The following is a 20260-nucleotide window of genomic DNA, read 5'->3' on the forward strand; positions in this document are numbered from 1 at the left end:
CAGGTCAAGGTGTTCGAGACAGGTGACTCTGAGTGGACTAAGTCGGACGGTGTCAAAACCCTTGTCCGTGAAGAAACTCATCTGACGTCTACTCACCAGCCACGAGCACCCCTCACTTAACCCTGACCTCCCATAGACTTTGCACCTCTATACAGAAGCCACAGTGAGAGCTGTTGCCATCCACATCACAGTGACTGGACTGTCAGTGACAGCCTGGGCGTATCTGAACGCCCCGCCCACAGAGACTCGAGTTGGAAAACAAGTGCAGGAAACGTCCTGCCTCATCACGGGAAAGGCAGAGCCAAGCGGTCTGCTCTTGGATGGGGACAGGGGACCCAATCTACATCAACAACATCGGGGTTCCCTGCGGCGTACCAGATGAGTATAAGCTCGCTGACCAAATTGCACGACTCCAGAACAGGACGGAGGAAGGGTTTGCAGCCATCCATGAACAGTTGTCGGTGACCTCCTGAGGGCCTTCCAGAACAGAATTGCTGTTGACATGCTCCTGGCAGAGAAAGGTGACGTGTGCTCCATCTTTGGCGACCAATGCTGCACGTTCATCCCTAACAACACAGCAGCTGACGGGAGTTTAACCAAGGCCCTGGAGGGCCTTCGATCCCTCAACAGCAAGATGAAAGAACATTCTGGAATCGACACCTCAATGTGGGGTGAATTTGGTAGCATGTTTGGCAGATACAAACAGTTGATTGTATCAGTTTTAATGTCAATCGCTGTTTATGCTGCCATTCTCACAACTTGTGGATGTTATTGTATTCCCTGTATTCGTGCGTTATGTCAAAGATTAATAACAAATGCCATAGAACCAGTCAAATCCGAAATGTATGCCTTATTGACATCTGGAGGCGAACCACGGGATGACGACGACGCCGACGCATCTGGGGATGAGGAGGAAATGCAGTTCATTGGACTGCCTGACATGTTCCCAGATGCTAAAGACTATGGCATTGACTTTTGAGTGTAATGTTTTCTGTTATTTTTGTGATCCTGTAATGTGAAAATCTGAAAAGAAGAGGTTATGGGTGATGATATTTTATAACAGAATCTGGATAAACAGGAGGGTTATGTTGGAATTATTTTATATAAGTTATCCTGATTCTGGTATGACTGTCGAAATGTTAGTTAATAGAATTGGGGATGTCTTGACTCCCTGGGGAAAGTTTCACCTTATTCATCAAAGAGGAACTACCCCAGGGGGTCTGTTTGTCTGTTTTGTGAGGGTTGCAGGGTATCAGGAAGGTGACTGTAAAGATGTTATCTCGAAGGGGCATATGGTCATGATCAAAGAACCTTTTGTAACTGGGAGAGAACTATCTCTCCTGTGATCAGCTTGAAACTTCCTGTAACTTGGACACTCCCAAAACACAATAAGAGACTTGGCGAGGGGAGATTTTCTTCAGAGTGCTTTTGGAGGACTGTCACGAGGGACAGTCTCTGAACCTCTCATTTTTTAAATAAAGTTTACTAAAATTCTCTGTGATTTCCTCCTTTTCAGATTGGTGATACAAATGTCTGGTGTTTAAACCCAACATTATTACCTATCTATTTATGTCTAAAATGCCTTTCCTATTCCTGCATCCTCACCCTCTTGCCACTGGAACAACGAAATTTCCCGAATACGGGAGGAATAAAGTTATCCAATCCAATCCAAATGAGCATAGCCAGCTAGATCACAGTTCAAATTGATTGAATATTTCTTCCTGTCAATGGTTGAGTATGACCGAACCTGAGACGGAAGGTGATACTTATCACAGCATGTGGACATTTTCATCATTAAACTAAGCAGTTACATGAAAAAATATTATACTGTTTCCCTCAGTGCTTTATAAGCCCGGTGGGCTGCCAGGCTTTTCTTGACCTGAGTTTTATTTATTTTTTTATTATTATTATCTTTTAACACTTTAATTCATGTGTTGCTTAATAATACAAGTATTTCATACACTCATGGGTTTGAGGAATGAACGCTTTACTGAAGCAGTATGATAGACTTTGAAGCCATTAAGTAAAACTGCATAGCCTGTCAATTTTTAGGTAAAATAAATGATTTTGTTCATGCCTTACATTTCAAATAATACCTCACAAATATTTAGTTCATAGGTATGACTGCACAATGGCGTTGTTATAGTCAATATGTGAAGAAACCTGTCCCAGCTTTTGGCCATTGCTCTGAAATGCATTGTGTTTTTGTTCATAACTTTTTCACACTGTGCCTATTTGTAAAACTCTGCGTTTAAATATTGTTAATAAATGTTGACAGTCACAATATAAACATTTCTGTCAGCTTAACTGGTTATACACAGTTAAGTTCATGTTAATGTTTTCTGAATGTAGCATACAAAACAAACACACATTAAAGTCAGTAAACCAAGTGATTATAAAGTAATTTGTATTGTTTGAGTGAAGAAAAAAAATAAAAAATAAAAACATCTTACATTACCAAAAAAGGGGCACTGGTCCAAGCCATGGTGGACAACGCTCCCAAGTAGGCTGCCTTCTTAAGCACATTGAGTTCCTTTTGCCGGATGGCCAGCACCTTTCCCTTGAAAGAGTTCTCCCAGGCATATAACTTCAATACTTTGATGCCATTAAGAATCTCATTCATCAGTTTAATACGACTGTCTTTGTGCTGCATCTGCTCCACCTGGGAGACCAAAAAAAATGAATGTAAGTGGACGCAAAAGATTGTAAGAAGCCATCATAAGTCATTTTTCGTCTTCTTAAAGGAATACTCCAGTCAAAAGCAACGTTAATCAAATTGAATGCGTCAAAGAGTGTTCTTAACAACCTGTGAAATTTTAACGAATCCGCCCAGACGACCAGCAGACCAACCAAATACTAAGAATCTTCCTTAGTTTTCTACACAGGTCTTTATCAAGCTACTAAATACGCTTTTGTATCAAAATTACGGAGAAAAAAATTAAATCTTGAAAGTTTTTGTTTTTGGCTCACTTTTTTAACTTACCGTGACAATTAATTCCGAAACAGAATGTCATGTTCCAAATAAGTTTTGTATTTTCCACGTTGTCAAAAGGTTCAATTATTTTGAAAGTAAAGAAGTGTGCTCACTTTCTTTGCAACGACACGTGCATTCTGATTAGTTGTTTCAAGCAGTGTACATGTGTCTTAGCTATGTCCACAAACCGAAAATGTGAGAAATAGTTGATTTGCTGTTTGTATTTTTTATTTCTTTCCAATAATTAATTATTGGAAAAAAAGGGAAAATATTTGAAAAACATTCGAAATATAGATAATATTGAGCGTTATTTATGTACACATGGCTCGGAAATACCACTAGGAAAAACGGTCGAAAAATCTGAAAATTCTTTTTACCCAATATAATATACCGTATTTTCACGACTATTCGGCGCATCGTATTTTTAGCCACAGTGTCAGTAACGAGTGCTATTTCTGTATTTTAAACACACAAAGCACGCACCGTTTTTTTAGACGCATGTATATTATATATGGATGAACATCGAAACGCAATAGCGCTGGCTACCGGAAGCAGCCTATTTCCGGGTTCCGGTGCGCAGTGACTGCTGGGAAATATAGTTCTTGCACGCTACACCCACACGCTAAAAACACGTTTTTAAAAAGGCAACGGAAGCAAAACTGAGTTCGGTTGTACTTTATTTAGACATTTTACAACTTACTCACGTCATCATCACCCACAAATACATCAAAGTCCTCATTTTCTGTGTCCGAATTAAACAATTGCCCAAATGAGTCTTCCAAAACGCCGGCTCCAGCGTTTGTATTTCTCAAGCCTCCGGGAAGGACGGCAAGCTCCGAGTTAATATATATATATAAAGTTCGCAGTCTACCTTTGAATGCTCCGTTGACGCCAACATCTAGCGGCAGGATTTCTTTTGTAAATACAGTCGAAATGATCATACTGGGTGTATTGAAGAACTGGGTGTATTGAGAACTCGATATCCCAGCAGTCACTGCGCAGTACTTTATCTACGGGCAATAGTAGAGTCTTGGGCTGCTTGGCGTAGTTGTATATGTATATAGTTCACAGTCTAGCTTTGAATGCTCTATTGACGCCAACATTTCTTTTGTAAATATAGCCGAAATGACGGCGAGCACCAAATTAGTGTGCTCGCGCGACGTCATACTGGGTGTATTAAGAACTTGATATCCCAGCAGTCACTGCGCAGTACTTTATCTATGGGAAATAGTAGAGTAGGGGGCTGCTTGTCGTAGTTGTCCTATCGACTGATTTATTTGATTTTATCGTGATAACAATTTTAGTATTGGTCCATATATAAAGCGCACTGGATTATAAGGCGCCCTGTCTATTTTGGAGAAAATTTTAGACTTTTATGTGCGCCTTATAGTCATGAAAATACGGTAATTCAAATTTTAATTAGACTGATATCAGTATAATTAAGAAAAGTGTAATGGCAGAACACAAGGTCTAAATTGAACGCTCATCAATACCTGGTAGGCGCGGGTTTTCATGGCTATAACAGCATTAAATGGGATTAGAAGGATCATGACAGCAATTCCAGCAAGAACCGATGGGCCAAGATTCTGTAAAACAGACACAACACCAAGCATAAATAAGGATGAAAACTAAAATACACATAACCAATGTTCCCTCTAAGCTGCGCGCATGCGCAATTGCGCACTACTCTCGTCTTCTCTGCGCACAGCAAATCATATGGAGCGCACAAAATAAAATCCCAATTATTATTTTTTTAGCTGTGAGGACGACGCGCAAACCACTCATCCGCCGGGGCCGCCCATTCATAGATATTAATCATTACATTTTATTATTACTAAATTGTTTATGTGTAGTAGACATGCACCTGCTTATGGCAGGTGTGATACTGGTGTGTGCCCATAGCGAGCAATGATGATGTTGCTCACACCGGTACTCAGTGTGCTCAGGGAGGTTGTCTTTCTGCCCAGACAAACATAAAAATAGAGGGAACATTGCACATAACAGTTGGACGAAAGAAAGTATTTGGCAGCCACGGATTGTGCACGCTAATCTAACACAAAAGATGTGAGGGTTGTATTTGAAAGGATCTTAGATTGCTTTCTGCCGTTGCAGCTCGATTCTTTTACTTGTATGTCAATCAAATGACAAATCCAGTGGCAAAAAAAGGTGGACTGGCAGACTTTTTTGTTCTTTCCAAAAGAGGACACAACTGAAACTATTTTTTAGATGTAGGCAAATTGCCGTAACACAGCCAGATGCATATCAATAAGGAATGTTCTCAGACTTTTACAGTGGTACCTCAACATACGAGTGCCCCGACATACAAGCAATTTGAGATACGAGTAAAATTTCGGGCAAATATTTATCTTGAGATACGAGACACATTTTGAACAACGAGCATACAGCGGAGGCGAGAGGCTGCTGCTCATAAGAACATCATGGGCACTGTCTCTCTCCCCACAACTCCCTCGAGCACTGGGCGGAGCGTTGCATTTTTTCAGTGTTTTTTCCCCCGTTAGCCCGTTAGCTCCCGTTGACGGAGGGATCGCTAATACGAGACTACTTCTCATTGGCAAGTGTCCGTGCGTTATCCTATTGTGAGGACATTTGTGTGCATCATTTTTGGAATATTTTGAAGGGAATACAAAAGCAAACAACCCTCGATAGGTTGCATCTGAAAGTCAAGGTGGAGGCGGGGCAAATAGAGCCAACCCGGGAGAAGAAAGGTATCAAGTTTTAAAACTACATTAGAATTAAGTTTAGTGTAAGGTTAGATTAAATTTATTTTTGAGTGTGTCTGCATCGTAATCCAAGTTCATTTAAATTCCTTTATGTCATGTTACGAGCGCGTTTCCGTGCAAAAAGTCCCCCCCTTTCTCTGTCCCTCTTACTCCCCTCCACAAAATCCGTCTAATTTTAGTAATATTAAACACATTTTAGTACTATTAAACCACTAGTTATTTGTTACTTTGTAAATAGATGAAGTAATTAATTTGGTTTTAGTTCATTCCTATGGGAAACGTTCATTTTAGTTACAAGTAAATCGACATACGAGCTCAGTCCCGGTACGAATTAAGGTTGTATCTCGAGGTACCACTGTACTTAGTCATACCACTGCAAATTTTTATCTTGGACTTTGATACTTTAATTAACACTAAAACACCATAGGTACCTCACGTCCTGCCAACCACTTTAGTCAATTTTATTTCCTCACTTCATAGATATTGTAAATAAATCTTTTTTGACTAATTACTTATGTGTGAACTCTATGGTGAAGATTAACATCTCATTGTATGTGTATAATGACAACAAGGCATTCAATTCAATAGCAAACAACGTTTTAGCACCTCTGTCCTTGATCAATCAGTGACTTCAATGAAAACATTTGAATGTTTATTGGACAAAACAAATATTTTGTACTTTTATCACATTCTAATGTACCTGCCAGAGGAAATATAGTGCAAGCATAATCTGAAGAGGAGCAGACCACAGCATGTTGAGGAAGGTGGTGAGGTCCATGAACCTCTGAGCATCCACAGACATTAGGTTAACCACCTCTCCCACTGTCGACGAGCGTTTGGCAGCATTAGTTATTACCAACGCCTACACATAAGAGACAAAAACAGCAGATCATCAAGGATCATCAAGAAGATGTTAAAAATGTTTCATTGCAACTATTATAATGAAATCTCTTATACGCATTTATATACCTTTCTGTAGATAGCGCCGATTAGAGCTGTGCGTACGTGCATGCCAGTAACAAAGCAATACTGAAAGTGCTGGTGCAGGATGAGAGTTTGCAAAAAAGCTGTAAAGAACATAAGAAAGGCTATCGAGTAACCCCACCAGTCAGGAACACCTTTTTGCTTTGTGAAGGAGATCAACATTCTGCAACAGAGGCAAACGCAAACATACTGTAAATGTTCCTTAACAGAATGCTGTAGTACAATCTTTTTGGCAGCTATCCCACTATTGCTGTTAGAATTAGACTCTTAGAATTAAACTTTTCAGAGCTAAAGACCTCTCTGAGGAATGAAAGGACACTAAATTACTCAGAAACAAATTGGCAGATGCGTTAACTTACTCTGAACATGCATTTCTTTTCAAAGAGAGGCATTACTGCTTGACAATTGTTTCGAACCCTCTGAACCTGTCTCCAAGTTTTTATTTGTGAAGAGAAAACAACATTGTCTATAATGATCATTAGCCCCCAGAGTGAATGTGAGAACATCCAGCGGGGTTTTTATTTTATTGCATTTCCGAATATATTCTTGAACGATTATGATCTAGCAAAGATTGCTACTGTGACAACGAAAATTCCCGAATACGGGATGAATAAAGTTATCCAATTTAAATTAGACAACAAGGGAGCATTATCAGAATACAGTATAGTCTCTTGAACATTATAATATTCAGTAAAAAGCCCTGTCACAAATAGCGATAATTTCTGACTGATCGACACTGCCTATGAAAAAAAGTTTACAATTTTGTTTTGGGGACAGAAGATGGTGGCAAAGCATTACTAATCGCTCAACTAACCTCGGCATAGAGTAGCTGACATCAAAGTTTCAGCAGCTGTGAGCAGCGGTGCTTTGACCGGTTTAGTGTGAGTATAAGAGCTGTGTATAAGTGTGTCTTCCAGGGAATATTTGAGGATATGTTGTGAAAGAAAGACCTGCTAGATAAGTTCCAAACCTCAAATTTACAGGGGTTCACAGACTTTAAATTGGGATGTTATGGAAAACGAATTTTGTTAATAGGTTATTCAATTAAAAACAGCATACAGGTTGTTTTCTAAACCATGTACATGCTTTTGAAAGACTGTCAAATATCACCTGTCGGCCAGTGCCAAGCATACTGCTACCTTTTTTACATAGCACCTACCCTACTTCCATTGCAGAACTGCTCCCAAAAAAAGTTCATTTGATTTCGCTCAAACGCTTAAGAGCACTCCAATTTAAGATGCAAACTGTAGTTATTGTTTGCCTTGCTTTGAAAAAATTACCATCAGTGTACACTACAATGTTTACACCGCAGTCTGACAGGGTATCATATTTCGTGTTTTTAATGAATACAGTAACCCAGCATGTGTTGGCATCACATTACTATAGTTTAGTTGACATAAAGTAACTAATTTTTAAACAGTTTTGCTCCTAATAGTGTTCATATAAACACTTAGTTATGTACACTATTAGCAGCCTACATATACTATGTGGATATAAGTATTTCCAGTCCCTTATGAGAAGTCTGCTGGATGTTGATACATGTATGTTTCTAGGATTTTGTAGCATTCTTAAGCAGTATACGAGTTCTTGTCCTTTTGTTTTACTATTCACCAAACTTACTTTAGCTATTGGCCAAGAAAAAAACACAATTGTAAAAGTGAACCTTTGGTAATTTTCACAAAATCACCCTTCCAAAACAAAAGTAAGCCATATTTGGACAATGACGTAGTGAAGGGGGCGCAACGGAGGAGGGGACGGTTCGAGATTCCTACAGAGACAGAGCCCCATTTCCAGCTGTTTATGACAGTCAGGATGTTAAAGCATATTTCTATTAAGTCATGTGTGAAATAAATATCGATATCTAAAATCAAAACCAGTAAAGTTGTGACTTGTATGTGCTTCAGAATTACACTATACTTATGTCTTAAAAATATAATATTGTGATAAATTTAAGATCATTCTATTTACCTGAGTAGTTGAGGGTTAACAAATGTGATGATGTCCTGCAGAAGCTTGTAAGCTGAACCAATCAGGAAGTAGGGTCCAAAGGCTCTGATCATTGAACGTAAAAATGATGGCTGGTGCGGTACAACTTTTTGACTTGACAGCAGGACTTCAACTTCTTCTGGGCTAGTACCACTGTTACTTCTCGTGTGGTTGGTAGTAGATGGAGGAGGCTTGCAATAGGCAACTTCATTGGATATATTTTGTTTACTGAAAAGTGGATAAAGTTACATTGAAATAGCTGCAAAGTGAACGTAAAAGGGATTTACAGTGGTACCTCGAGATACGAGCTTAATTTGTTTCGGGACTGAGCTTTTATGTCGATTTACTCGTAACTCAAATGAACGTTTCCCATACGAATTAACTGAAAACAAATTAATTCGTTCCAACCATCTGAAAAAAACACCAAAAACAGGATATTGGATTGGAAAAACATTTTATGTGTTCTAATTCACCATATATTAACAAAGTAACAAATAACTAGTGTTTTAATACTAGTACTAAAATTAGACAGATTTTGCGGAGGGGAGAGAGAGAGAGGGACAGAGAGAGGGAAGACTTTTTGCACGGCAACGTGCTCGTAACATAACATAAACAAATTTAAATGAACTTGGATTACGATGCAGACACACTCAAATATAAGTTTAATCTAACCTTACACTAAACTCAATACTAATTTTGTTTTAAATTGTTATACCTTTCTTCTCCCGGGTTGGCTCTATTTGCCCTGCCTCTATTCCGACTTTCAGATGCAACCTATTGAGGGTTGTTTGCTTTTGTCTTCCCTTCAAAATATTCCCAAAATGAGGCACACAAATGTCTTCACAATAGGATAACGCACGACCACTAGCCAGCGAGAAGTAGTATAAGCCATTCGCACTGACTAAAGGGGAAAAAACACTGACAAAATGCAACGCTCCGCCCAGTGCTCGTAGAGACATTACAGGAGGGAGTTGCGACCAGAGAGACAGTGCCCATGACGTTCTTATGAGCAGCCTCTCGCGTCCGCTGTATGCTCGTATAACAAAATTTTTCTCGTATCTCAAAATAAATATTTGCCCAAAATTTTACTCGTATCTCAAATTGCTCGTATGTCAGGCGCTCGTATGTCGAGGTACTACTGTATTTCCCTATTCACAGGAGTCCTTTAAACTTGAAATGGAACCACCTGTCTTGGAGAATGTTCACTCAGTTCTTTAATTGTGGAGAAAAGAGCAGATCATTGACTCAAATCTAACATCATTTGCAATGTTAACTGTCTGTCTTCAGGAAACACAAAAAAAAATCTAGGGAAAAAATGTGGTACAGTTTTCCTTTGCTATAACACAATTTAATGTTCTCAGGTTCGTTGTTTCACAGGTTTTATGCGTCTGTGTGCGTGGGGAGGTGTGCATGAGCATGTGTAGGAGAGGTTATTACATTTTGTTTTAATACAGTATGTGCTATGCTCCCTTTGCCACTAAATCAATGTCATACCTCGAAATTTTAAGTTCTTATAAAATGCAGATTAGTCGTGTGTTTGTTTGAGTATTTAATATAATTTTACTCAAGAGTGAGTCATTGTTTTTTTCTCTCTCTGCTTCGTATGTAAAAGTAACCATAATGGTCACAATTTTTTCTCTTGATTTCTTAGATTAGATTAGAATACAGACGCTCCCCTACTTACGAACGCAATTGGTTCCGAGCGATTGTTCATAAGTTGAATTTGTTTGTAAGTTGATTCAGTGCTATATTTTGTATTATAATTTATGTTTAAGGCCGATATAAGTATATTGAAGGTTTATATAAGTGCATTTGTATGTTTAAGGCTTGTATAAGTAACACGCATTGGTTTGTACTGAAAAAAAAAAATTTAATAAAATGGAGAGAATATGTACAGTATTGTAGAGAGAGAGAGAGATTTATGTATTAGAAACTGGCCAAAAGAAGCGACCTAATGACGATTGCACAGTTTTCTTCTATTTTTCATCATAAATGATGCGGTAGCACTGTATGGCATCATTCAATTGATTTGCAAACTTTGTGCAACGTTCAATATTTGGGTCCTGCTGCTCGATCTTTCTGTTTATAAATGGTACTGAATGTGCAACGCTCACCACTCTCACGCGCAACAAGCTTCGTTATTATTGCCACTCGTTTCAAATGAAATGGCTTGCCTCTTCCTTGCAACTCCCTCAATAGAAGCATTTAGCTTTTTACCAACCATATTCAATATTGGATGCATGAGATATTTAATGATACAAATGAAAAAGGTTCTTTGCACACTGGAGATACATTCACGCACTTCCGCATTGCAACGAAGAAGAAGGTAGATGCTGGGTGAGCTGAGCTCTCACAGCGCCAGGCGTCGGTATTAGCGGCGGAAAGAAGTACTACTCCGAAAAAGGCGCGAAATACAAAATTGGACTTGCAAACATTTTTGGACTTAAACGCAATTTGCAGACATGTTCGTATGTACCGTTGTTCGTAAGTTGAATGTTCGTAAGTAGGGGAGCGTCTGTACATTGAATTCATGCCGCTAGTGTTTCATAAAACCATCTTAAAATATCATAGTAGAATTATTTTTTTTAAAGATTAGATTGATTAAATTATTACAATTTATATATATATATATATATATATATATATATATATATTTGTCACACGAAAAAAGCAATTTGGGTTGTTGACAATTTTGTTGTTAAAATATTTGAGACATTGAATTATTTTTAACTAAATGGAATATGTGCAAGATGAACATATTAATTGGTGTTAGTGTTCAATTTAGACTCAGTTGTGCTAAACCAATCAATATATATCACTTCAAAGTGACTGGCTACAACACCGCTATGTGCTAGGAAGTAGAAACTGAACAAAGTCATTCTTACTAAAATGTCATATTCATGCTAGATTTAAAATGGAGGATGGACAAGTACCTTTCTAAATACTATTTGTAGAAATGGAAAAGTACCTCTTGGCTTTAGCTTGCTCCTTCTCCCACTCTTTGAGGAGTTTCGGCACCATTGCTTTAGAGCTGTCGCGTGGATTCAGAGACCAGAGGTCTTTGGCTTCAAGGGGCATTTTGTATCCTTTAATGGCCATACTAGACAAAGAAACAATCATGAATCATAAAAGTATTCAATATTGTCATCTACCAATTTCTACAATCATTCTTCATTGAGGAAAAAAACTACAATGCATTTCCCCACTCCAAAAGCTTATTATGAAAGCACTTAATTGAGTTTACTGGAACTCACTAATCATAATTTCTCTACTCTAGTTTCAGATTTCCAGTCCAGTACAAGAGAAAATAGAAAGAAGCTACTGTGCCTGGATCCAATATACCAGATGCCAACTAATGACATTACCCCAGATACATTTAAAGACCAAAAAAACACGTATGAAATAATTACGTGGATGAGCGGTTAGCGCATCGGCCTCACAGTTCTTTTGTTCAAGGGTTTGATACCAGATCAGTGATCACTGTGTGGAGTTAGCATGTGGGTGGTTCAGTTTCCTCCCACATCGCAAAAAGATGCATGGTAGGCTGGTTGAACACTCAAAATTGCCCCAAGGTATGAGCGTGAGCATGAATGGTTGTGTGTCTCCATGTGCCCTGCGATTGGCTGGCCACGGAGTTAGCTGGGATAGGCTCCAACACCCCCGCAACCCTTGTGAGGATAAACGGTTCAGAAAAGAATGAATGAATTATATAATTAAGTAAGTGGCCATAAGCTAGGATACATTCATATATAAATAAAAATGGCCAATTAATGTTTTTGTGTAGATACTTGTTACAGTGATATGAAGTCATTTCCTATCATTGCTAAATTTCTAATTATAAAAAAGTTCAAATGTACTGAATACTTGTTTATGGACATGTTGCATCAAGCACGAAGAACCAACCTTGTGAACCACCAAAACGTCATGGTTGATAGAAACCCAGCCATGGATTCTGGGCAGACATTCTAGATTGAAAACAAAAATAAAACAAACAATAATTTTTAAAAGCAGAAAAATGTGAGCGAAATGATAACATTATATAAGAAAAGGACACAAATTGCACTCTGAAATAGAATAAGTGAATAATTGCTGATTAAAAGGGACAATAAAAATTTTCTTTAACCAGTCTAAAATGTAGTCTAGGGGTACCCAACTCAGGTCCTCAATGGGCCCCTATCCAGTCGGTTTTCTCTATCTCCATCCTCCACCACATCTGAATCAAATGATCAACTCATCAGCAAGCAGTCCAGAAGCTTAATAATAATCCTGATTATTGATTCAGGTATGTTAGTGGAGGGAGACATGGAAAAAAGGGCCCATGAGGACCGGAGTAGGCAACCCCTGGTGTCGCTTGCCTTTATGTTTTGCATACTTTAATGTAAAAACAAAAGGGGTGCTCATGATGTCGATCGCAATCGCCAGGGTATTACTGGTAGATTGCCTGAGAGATTTTATTCATTTGGTTTCCTTCAGGCCTGAACAAGATCTTCTTTGTACAGCGACATCGCAATGTGCCCACTGCAATACTCACACTTTGATTGAACATACATATCTAACTCAATTAACAATCCTTAAGATTTCATCAGGATCTAAGTGTGGTCTCGACAACCACAGCTATTATTGTATCTATTGTAAAGAACACATGAAATCTAACAATTGTGGAACCAATTGTGCAAGTTCTTCTACTTGAAAAGATTAGAGAGGCCTGTAATTGTCAACATGGGTAAACCTCAACCAAGAGAGACAGAATACGGGAAGAAATAACAGAAAATCACATTGTTTGATTTTTAAAGAATGTATTTCCAAATTAGAGTGGAAAATGAGTATTTGGTCACCTAGAAACAAGCAAGATTTCTGGCTGTCAAAGAGGTCTAACTTCTTCTAACGAGGTCTAACGAGATCTCCACTCGTTATCTGTATTAATAGCATCTGTTTTAACTCATTATCGGTATAAAAGACACCTGTCCACAACCTCAGTCTCTCACACTCCAAACTCCACTATGGCCAAGACCATAGAGCTGTCAAAGGACCCCAGAGACAAAATTGTAGACCTGCACCAGGCTGGGAAGACTATAACAAAGTATTGAGATGAACTTTTGGTATTGACCAAATACTTATTTTGCACCAGGATTTGCAAATAAATTCTTTAAAAATTAAACAATGGTATTTTCTGTGGGGGTTTTCCACATTCTGTCTCTCATGGTTGAGGTTTACCCATGTTGACAATTACAGAACTTTCTAATCTTTTCAAGTAGGATAACTTACACAATAGGTGGTTGACTAAATACTTATTTGCCCCACTGTAACTTTCTACTTAAATAAATGTGTCTAAGTTTATACATAAGAGGCTTATGATGGCTAATGATGTGTAACAGAAGTACAATATTCCAAGCTTTACAGAAGCTTATAAATAATGGACTACAAAAAGGCTAATCTGTTTGCAGCAACCAAGTGCTATGTAACACCAAGTAAATACCATTCTCATAGTTTTGTGGACTTTGAATGTGCTATGTCATCAACACATGCATGTTCTAACATGCTGACATAGAATAATTGTGAGGAAACTGGACAAGATGACTCACGGGGTCTGTGACAACATTAGAAAAAAGAGGAGGCTTCTCATTGAAGCAGCACAGAATCAGCTCCAAGACCACTAAACCAAAGTAGAAATAGAATGTGGTGAATCGCAACTTGTCCATGATTTCAACCTAGAATTGGAAGAAAAACAAACAAACACAGAGAACATGAGGATGTTTATAATATGAGCAAGAAATGCCTTTATAAAGACTGTTTGATTTCAGGTGTCAAACTGATTCCAGAAAGGCCCAAGAGGGTGCAGGTTTTCCTCGCTACTGAAACAGCGCAGACAGTTAGCCCAATGAGGAGGTCTGCTGGAAAAAGCAGCACCTGACTACAATCAACTGATTACAGTTGTAAGAGAACAGATTGGTGAAAAGGTGTCATCTTGGTGGGTTGGAATGAAAACCTGCACCCATTTGGCCCGTTATGGAATGAGTTTTACACCCATGGTCTACAGCAGACCTGGGCAATTAATTCCACAAAGGGCCGCAGTGGGAAACATTTCCATCGTTGGGACTTTCCACGACAACGCACTCGTAACCGAACAAATTTAAATCAACTTGGATTAATATATACAGACACACTCAAACATACGTTTAATGAAACTTTACACAAAACTGAATTCTAATTTTGTTTTAATTTTTCTTTACCTTCGTTCTTCGGGTTAGCTGTTTGCCACGCCTCCACCCTCACGTTCGCAATCAATGGGCTGTTTGCTTTTGTATTCCCTTCAAAATATTCCAAAAATGATGCACACAAATGTCCTCACAATAGGATAACGCAATATGGGGCGGTCTAGGCAGATGCCAAAGTCAGTCGAGGTAGCAGCCACCGGAGGAATGTGAGCGAGACCGCCCAACCAAAAGCTCCCCTTGTGGACACTTTTTCACCTTTACATAGGCAGTGATTTCCTGATTCGTGTGTCTTTTCTCATTGAACGTGGAGTTGTTTGTTGTATTTTTTTAGTGTGTGTAACAGAATTTTAAGTTGATAAGTTGTGAGCTTATGTGCGTGGGCATGTTTACTCAGCTGCCACTCGCAGTTCCACCCAATTGGAAAATGTCATTTCTTATTCATTTTAATGCCTGAATAAATAATTCCTTGTGTTTTTTCCCTTACTCTCTTTTGCATACTTCCATACATATTACAAAATTGGTATATCTTTATCTTTTTAAAATGTTTATGGATTGGTATAAAAAAATCATGTAAAATCAATGTAAAATATCCTTTTACTTTCGAAACATTCAAGTTTCCGAAACCACTTCTGGAGCCAATTAATTTCGTAAGTAGATTTTTATTTTATTTTCATTCATTCATGTTCAATTGCAGGTTGCTGTGACACAGCAAGATGAGGAAAAGTTGATCGTAGATTGGAGATCAGCTCTTGGCCAATTAGCACATTTATTATAGCCACAGGGAAGTTTGGTTGTACTGGGGAGCTTATTAAGAAAATACAGGTCAACACATGTTTGCTCATTATTGAGGGAGAAATCTGCCGCGAGCGATGTTCAGGTGTGCCACGGAAAATAACCTGCCAGCTCACTATGGGCACCAGGCAGGGGACACCCTGAATCGGTGGCAGCCAATCGCAGGGCACAAGGAGGCAGACGCTTACTCTCAAACCTAAGGGGAATTAGAATGTTTAAGCAGCCTACCACGCATGTTTTTGGGATGTGGGAGGAAGCCAGAGTAACCAAAGAAAACCCACACGAGCTTGTGGTTAACATGCAAACTCCACACAATGAGGACGCCGTCGACACCTCCTCCATCCAAAGGAGTAATAGTCTCTCAAATGAGAGCTATTGTTGTGAAACTAAGAAAACAGATACAGGCAATGTATCTACGTTATGGGGAATTTCGCAACTTGCATCTTGTTTTCATATATTTGAACCAATGTTTCCTAAAAAAAAATCATATGCCTGAGCACACTGAGGACTACTGTGAGCAACATTAGAAGTGCTGGCTATGGCCACACACCAGTATCATACCTCCTATCCCGAAAGTGGCCGCACGAATTAATTCCACAAAGGGACACAGTGGGTGCAGGATTTCGTCTGTACTGGATCGTTTGGAACAAAAACCTGTACCCACAGCGACCCTCGAATACTGTACTAGTGCCCAATCAGTCGGTGCAGATTAGAGGCGAAATGGGCAAAACAAGATCGGTTTTACAAAAACAGTACAAAAGTTGTTATAAGGCGTACACAATTTGAAATGGGGCGGCCCGGTGGGGCGTGTGGTTAGCACGTCGGCCTCACAGCCCTGGGGTCCTGGGTTCAAATCCAGGTCATGTCCATCTGTGTGGAGTTTGCATGTTCTCCCCGGGCCTGCGTGGGTTTTCTATGGGTACTCTGGTTTCATCCCACATTCCAAAAACCTGCATGGTAGGCTGATTGGACACTCTAAATTGCCCCTAGGTATGGGTGTGAGTGTGCATGGTTGTCCGTCTCCTTGTGCCCTGCGATCGGCTGGCCACCGATTCAGGGTGTCCCCCGCCTCTGGCCCGGAGACAGCTGGGATTTGGTCCAGCACCCCCCGCAACCATAATGAGGATAAGAAACGTATAAAATACGGGAAAACGTATAAGGTAAGAGGTATGAGTTATATATCTAATTAATTTGCAGTACGTTCACTGAGCTGGATGGGTTTTTTTTAGCGCTGAGAGTTTGAGACCAGTGTGCAATTGCGCAGCATATAGGAACATTAATTGGAACAGTAATTTCCATATCAAAGGGGTTTGGGACCTGAACAATTAATATGTCAAAGCATTGGGAAGTAGAAGTACCACTGTATGGGTGACAGTTTTAAATCTGCATATTTTTAGCTGGTGGTGTGCCTTGAGATTTCTGCAATGCAAAATAGGCAACACTCCGCCCAGTGCTCGTAGAAATCTTTGCACGAGGGAGATGAGGCGAGAGAGACAGTGCGGTGAAATCATAAGTAGCGGCCTGGCCAACTGCTCGTACCTCAAAATTTGTCTCGTATCTCAAGGTAAATATTTGCTCTGAATTTTACTCGTATTGCAAATTCCTCGTATGTTGGGGCACTCGTATGTCGAGGTATTACTGTACACTGGTTCACACCTATCATGTAAAAATGTTGTTCTTTTAAGCTTGATAAGCCTTGTCTTGCCTGCAAGCCTGCCCAAGGGATTATTTGCAGTAAATTGCAGCTCTGTTGGTGCTGCACGAGAGGTGCGATAATACCTTTGAAACAACAGGGCTAGTATTCCCTCTTCCTGCTCTGCTTAGCTGTGGCCTGGACTGACCCATGCAAAACATCCAGTAAGCTGCAAGCCACGGCATGAAGAAAAAATCGGTTTCTGTTATTTTTCTGGTACTGTCGGAATGTGGAATATGTATTCAGTCCACTCTAACTCAGAAAAAATATTTTACACATGGGAAAAAAATCTAGTGTAAAAGTCCCTGTCAAATACCTTATTAAAGTATGTAAATATTAGAAAAGAGCTTTAAAGGGTACACTAAACTAAATAAATAAATTTGAGGCCTGGCAACAAATGTGGTGGTTGCCAGGCCTCATTAACATGATGACAGCTATGCATACTCAAAGAGTTGTTAAAATAGAAGTATAATAGTCAAATAGAAATAATAAAAAAATGAAATGCATGAAACCCAAGTTCAATTTGCAATTTCACTGTAACTTATTTTGCTGTACAAGTTTACTTTTTTTATTTTGAATTTTTTAGATGATGACTGCAGTCCTATAAAAGGTCATTCCTTGACAGCTACTCTTTTTTCTCAGGCTAATCATTTTATACGAGTTCTCTAGAGGTCACTAGGGAAACTTTAACAATCACTTGTTGAACTCATTTTTTGGTTGTAATATTCATTCATTCATTTGCTTATCCTTAGAAGGATCGCAGGGGGTCCTGGAGCCTGGCCCAGCCAAGGGCACAAGGAGACTTTTTCTTTAAATTTTTTCTATTTATTTATTTTTTATTTATGTTTTACTGGGAAACATGCACTTTGTAGAGTAGCACCACCAATTTCATTATATGCAGCTGTTGTATAATAGCAATAAAGGCTTTTGATTGTTTAATTGATTTGATTGATTGACAACCATTCACGCTTACACTCATACCTAGGGGAAATTTAGAGGTCCCAACCAGTCTCCCCTGCATGTTTTGGGGATGTGGGAGGAAACCAGAGTACCTGGAGAAACCCCACACAAGCCCAGGGAAATCATGCAAAGTCCACACAGTGAGGGCAAACTTGGGATCGAACCCTCAACCCCAGAACTGAGGCCAACGCGCTAACCACTCAACCGCCGGGCCCTGTAATATTTTTTATCAAATGAAGGAGTAAACCCAGTTTAGTAGTTTCTTAAGGCATAATCTTACCTGGCTGGATGCCAGCAGAATCTTAGAGCGGAAAGGCACAATGGCGCACAGCACAGACAGGAACCAGAATATGAAGAGAACCCCTGAGGACTGAACCCCTCGTAACCGCTCAAACTGGATCAAAAATGTGGCCAGTAGCTGAATGAGAAAGCAAGAACATAATGTAGGAGGCAGATGGAATTGGAGAAGGGGGGAGGGACGAGACTAACTGAGATTAGATGAGACAGAACATCAGAGGGCATGTAAGGTAAACTGAGGTCTGACTGCTGACTACTCTCGTGTTGTACTCTGACTGCGTTAGATGCGCAGCAGAGCATGTTTTTCTTTTCATTTTTTTGGCTGTTACTATGACAGCCATAGACGAGGTCGTCTCGGGTAAACACCCTGATCCGGATTTTTATTAACTGGGTATGTTTTTATTCAAAATCTCTGATCTTACAAAACACTGGCACACTTTTGAGACGAAATAATGACAACGACCAAAAACAAATTAATGATGAAGTCAAGAAATCTCAGTTATCCAGGTTTTGTTTTTTTCCATAACTGGTTAGTTAAAGGCTGTGCGAACTTAATTTACAATAGAAATAATGAGTTCCACAGCAAGTGAGTCTTCATGGATTCTTTAAAATTGTGACTTATTTAATAATAATTACTTATAATTACAAAATAAGCTTGGTTAGCAATTTATGTCTGAAATCTTTTCATGTCAACCACACGTATGCATCAATGTTAAGCAGATCATAAGGTTTTCTTACCATAGTCATGCCGACCATGAGTGGAGTGATAAAGAAAATAGGAGGCTGACTGAGTCCTTGCTGTGTTTCATGAAATGTGTAGAAGAGATCAGTCCAACAAATGAGCCATAAGAGCAAGCCAAATACCTAAAACATCAAAAGAGAAAATGTAAGCTTTTGCAAATAGCATAAACACATTCTAGCATTATAGCGTAAAGAGATACTGTATTTTCTTTTGCCATTATAGTGTCACTCTAAAGTGAGTACCTTCTAAATCAGTTTCCCAACCACTGTGCCGCGGCACACTGGTGTGCCGTGAGCAATGGGCAGGTGTGCCGCGGGAAATTGCGTGTGCGGTCGATTGGTCGCCGGTCGTCTGGTCGCCGTCTTTTGGTCGCCCCGACCGCGACAACGGGCGACCAAAAGCCCGGCGACCAAAAGACCGGCGACCAAAAGACCGACGACCAAAAGACCGGCGGCAAAACAAGGTAAAACAACACGGTCTACGCATCAATAAAAGCCAACAATGGCCATGAGCAGTTTCACTGAGCCGACGTGTGAGTGTATAAGAGTTTGTATGTACATGCGTTGTCCCTTTAAGAAGCTACGTCAGTCAGGGTCTTAACAAGTTCTCCAACAAAAAACTATAAAAGTCGGCGACCAATCGACCGTGTACCGGAAATTGCAAGAAGTCACACAATGTAATATTCAGAGAGGAATATGAATAAGAGATTAAAATTGAACTATTACAAGGTTAAAATCAAAATATGATGAACGTCAAATTATAGATCTAACATAAACCGGAAGTTGTTTGGTTTCTAGGGAATCAACATTTGGCGACTTAAACTCTGTGAGCACAACATTGTTTTGCGTAATATAAGGAGATTTACATAATATTTGG

At 39.4% G+C, this 20260-nt stretch overlaps 1 protein-coding gene across 5 annotated transcripts in view; it reads right to left on the minus strand.

Annotated features, from left to right (window-relative positions):
* abcc3 (ATP-binding cassette, sub-family C (CFTR/MRP), member 3) overlaps positions 1 to 20260 on the minus strand; it is a 68562-nt gene that overhangs the window by 33091 nt on the left and 15211 nt on the right. For 3 of the 5 annotated variants that reach the window (XR_013306014.1, XM_077625128.1, XM_077625129.1), the window contains exons 3-12: positions 19381 to 19506; positions 18626 to 18763; positions 14268 to 14393; positions 12589 to 12650; positions 11654 to 11785; positions 8668 to 8913; positions 6685 to 6862; positions 6416 to 6577; positions 4468 to 4560; positions 2459 to 2662 (exon numbers count right to left, since the gene is read on the minus strand). Coding sequence is in view for 3 of the 5 variants with exons in the window: in XM_077625128.1 (XP_077481254.1) it covers positions 2459 to 2662; positions 4468 to 4560; positions 6416 to 6577; positions 6685 to 6862; positions 8668 to 8913; positions 11654 to 11785; positions 12589 to 12650; positions 14268 to 14393; positions 18626 to 18763; positions 19381 to 19506 (1467 nt within the window). In the remaining 2 variants the exon portion in view is untranslated. Of the gene's footprint in view, positions 1 to 2453; positions 2663 to 4467; positions 4561 to 6415; positions 6578 to 6684; positions 6863 to 8667; positions 8914 to 11653; positions 11786 to 12588; positions 12651 to 14267; positions 14394 to 18625; positions 18764 to 19380; positions 19507 to 20260 lie in introns of those variants that run through there. The other 2 variants (XM_077625132.1, XM_077625130.1) reach the window with 2 other exon arrangements.

Source organism: Stigmatopora argus, chromosome 18, assembly GCF_051989625.1.
Source record: "Stigmatopora argus isolate UIUO_Sarg chromosome 18, RoL_Sarg_1.0, whole genome shotgun sequence".
Classification (NCBI taxonomy): Eukaryota; Metazoa; Chordata; class Actinopteri; order Syngnathiformes; family Syngnathidae; genus Stigmatopora; species Stigmatopora argus.